Consider the following 1,920-nt stretch of genomic DNA (forward strand, 5'->3'; position numbering starts at 1 on the left):
GTTTCGTTGTTCTGAACAACATCGTCAGTGGATAAAGAATGGAGGGCTTTGGGTGGTGGCACGGGTTAATAGGGAGTGATGGTGGTGAGATGAGGTGAGGTGAGAAGGTGAAGGTGGGAAATACATGTATCTAAGTTAATGGTGAAGGTTAGGTGCGGGTCGATACAGGTGGGAAGGGGTACACCCTTCGGGTAGAAGTGTAGGTTGGTGGAAGGTGTTGGTGTGTTCTACGGTGTTGGTGTGTTGGTGTGTTCAACGGTTCTACGCACTGCCGAAAACACACAAGAAATCTCTCAAGATTCGCCCAATCGTCTCGGGATCAGGCGGCATTTTCGAAAGACTCGGTTGGATCCTCCATTTCATCTTCAAGCCATTGCTGCTTAACGTGAGCGCCCACATCAGCAGCACGCGGGACCTAATAGCCCAATTTACGAGCAACGAAAACAAACTGAAGAAGAAAATGCCCATATTATTCGACGTGATCTCGCTGTACACAAACATTGGCATTGAAGAAGGAATCAGCACCGTCCTCGAATACGCGAACCGCTTCAAACTCAATACCTACTCCCTCACACCGGTCGACCTAAAATGGCTCCTCGGGCTGATTCTATATAACAACGTGTTCCAACACCCAACCCTTGGAACATTCAAACAGACAAGGGGATTGGCGATGGGCAGCAGATTCAGCGGCACAATAGCTATCATCGTCATGGACCGCTTTGAACAGCGCCACATTTACAGAAACATCTCGCCCCCATTGCCAGTGTTCGTTCGCTATGTAGACGACTCGGGAACCGCAGTTGACACTCCTGCGGAAGCACAGTCTCTACTGACCAAACTCAACGGAAAACACCCGACAATCAAGTTTGAACTGGAGTTGCCGGACAAAGATGGTTTCCTACCAATCCTGGATATCAGACTAAAGATTCTTCCTGACGGCAAAGTCACACACAAGCTCTACGTAAAAGAAGCAAACAAAGGGATAACACTACACGCAGATTCCCACCATCCAACGGCGGTTAAGATGGCGGTCATTAACAATGAATACAAACGAGCACAAGACAACAGCACGCCTGAGTTTGCGGAGGAAGCCAGACGCCTCATCTCAGATAAACTTGCAGGGAACGGCTATTCTGCAGAACACATCATCAAAGCGCGAGCCCGAAGAAGAAACAGAAGTAAACAAACAAAAGGGAAACAACTGGTATTTAGAATACCGTACATCTCCGACAAGGTTAATGGCCAAGTACGACAGGCACTTAAGAAAAACGGCATAACGGCACGCCTCGTTAACCCTCGACCCCCAACCATCCAAGAACTCATGAAGAAAAAAGGAGAACCGGAAAAATGCAGAATGCGCGAATGCCCTATGTTCAGGAAGAAATGTACCTGCAGATTTGCCGTGTATGAAGCTACATGCCACCTTTGTCACGAGAGATACGTCGGCTCGACTGGGAGGCAAGTGCACACCCGGGCCCAAGAGCACACAAATGCTGCAAAATATCATGACAAGAAGTCTGCATTCGGTGTGCACTACGCTAGGGAACACCCGAACGCCACCCCAGAGATTATGTACGAGATTGCTCAGCTCACGGAGAGGGATGAGCTGAGGCTCCGGATCCGTGAAGCATATGCCATCCGCGACAAGAAACCAACTATCAACAGAAGAAAAGAAGATATGGGAACTGGATACTTGGCATAACTTGCCTACCACCATCCACTATCTGCCAACCCATCCAAAAATGATCGCAATAGAAGAAGAACACCCGCACCCGGTGCTCTCTCCCCCCCCCCCCCCCCCAATACACTACACTACCAAACAGCTTGCAAACGCACACGCATACACACACACACACACCTCTTTGTATATACTGCTGCTATTGCTGATATTATATATATATATATCACTAGATGAATCAC

General features: G+C 48.5%; 1 protein-coding gene across 1 annotated transcript; it reads left to right on the top strand.

Moving 5' to 3' along the window:
* Positions 1 to 670: 670 nt before the first annotated feature.
* On the top strand, positions 671 to 1,702 carry LOC135827252 (uncharacterized). Its single transcript, XM_065339780.1, has one exon. The coding sequence runs from the start codon at positions 671 to 673 to the stop codon at positions 1,700 to 1,702; it is 1,032 nt and encodes a 343-aa protein (XP_065195852.1).
* Positions 1,703 to 1,920: the final 218 nt, after the last annotated feature.

This window comes from Sycon ciliatum, chromosome 11 (genome assembly GCF_964019385.1).
Source record: "Sycon ciliatum chromosome 11, ocSycCili1.1, whole genome shotgun sequence".
Lineage (NCBI taxonomy): Eukaryota > Metazoa > Porifera > Calcarea > Leucosolenida > Sycettidae > Sycon > Sycon ciliatum.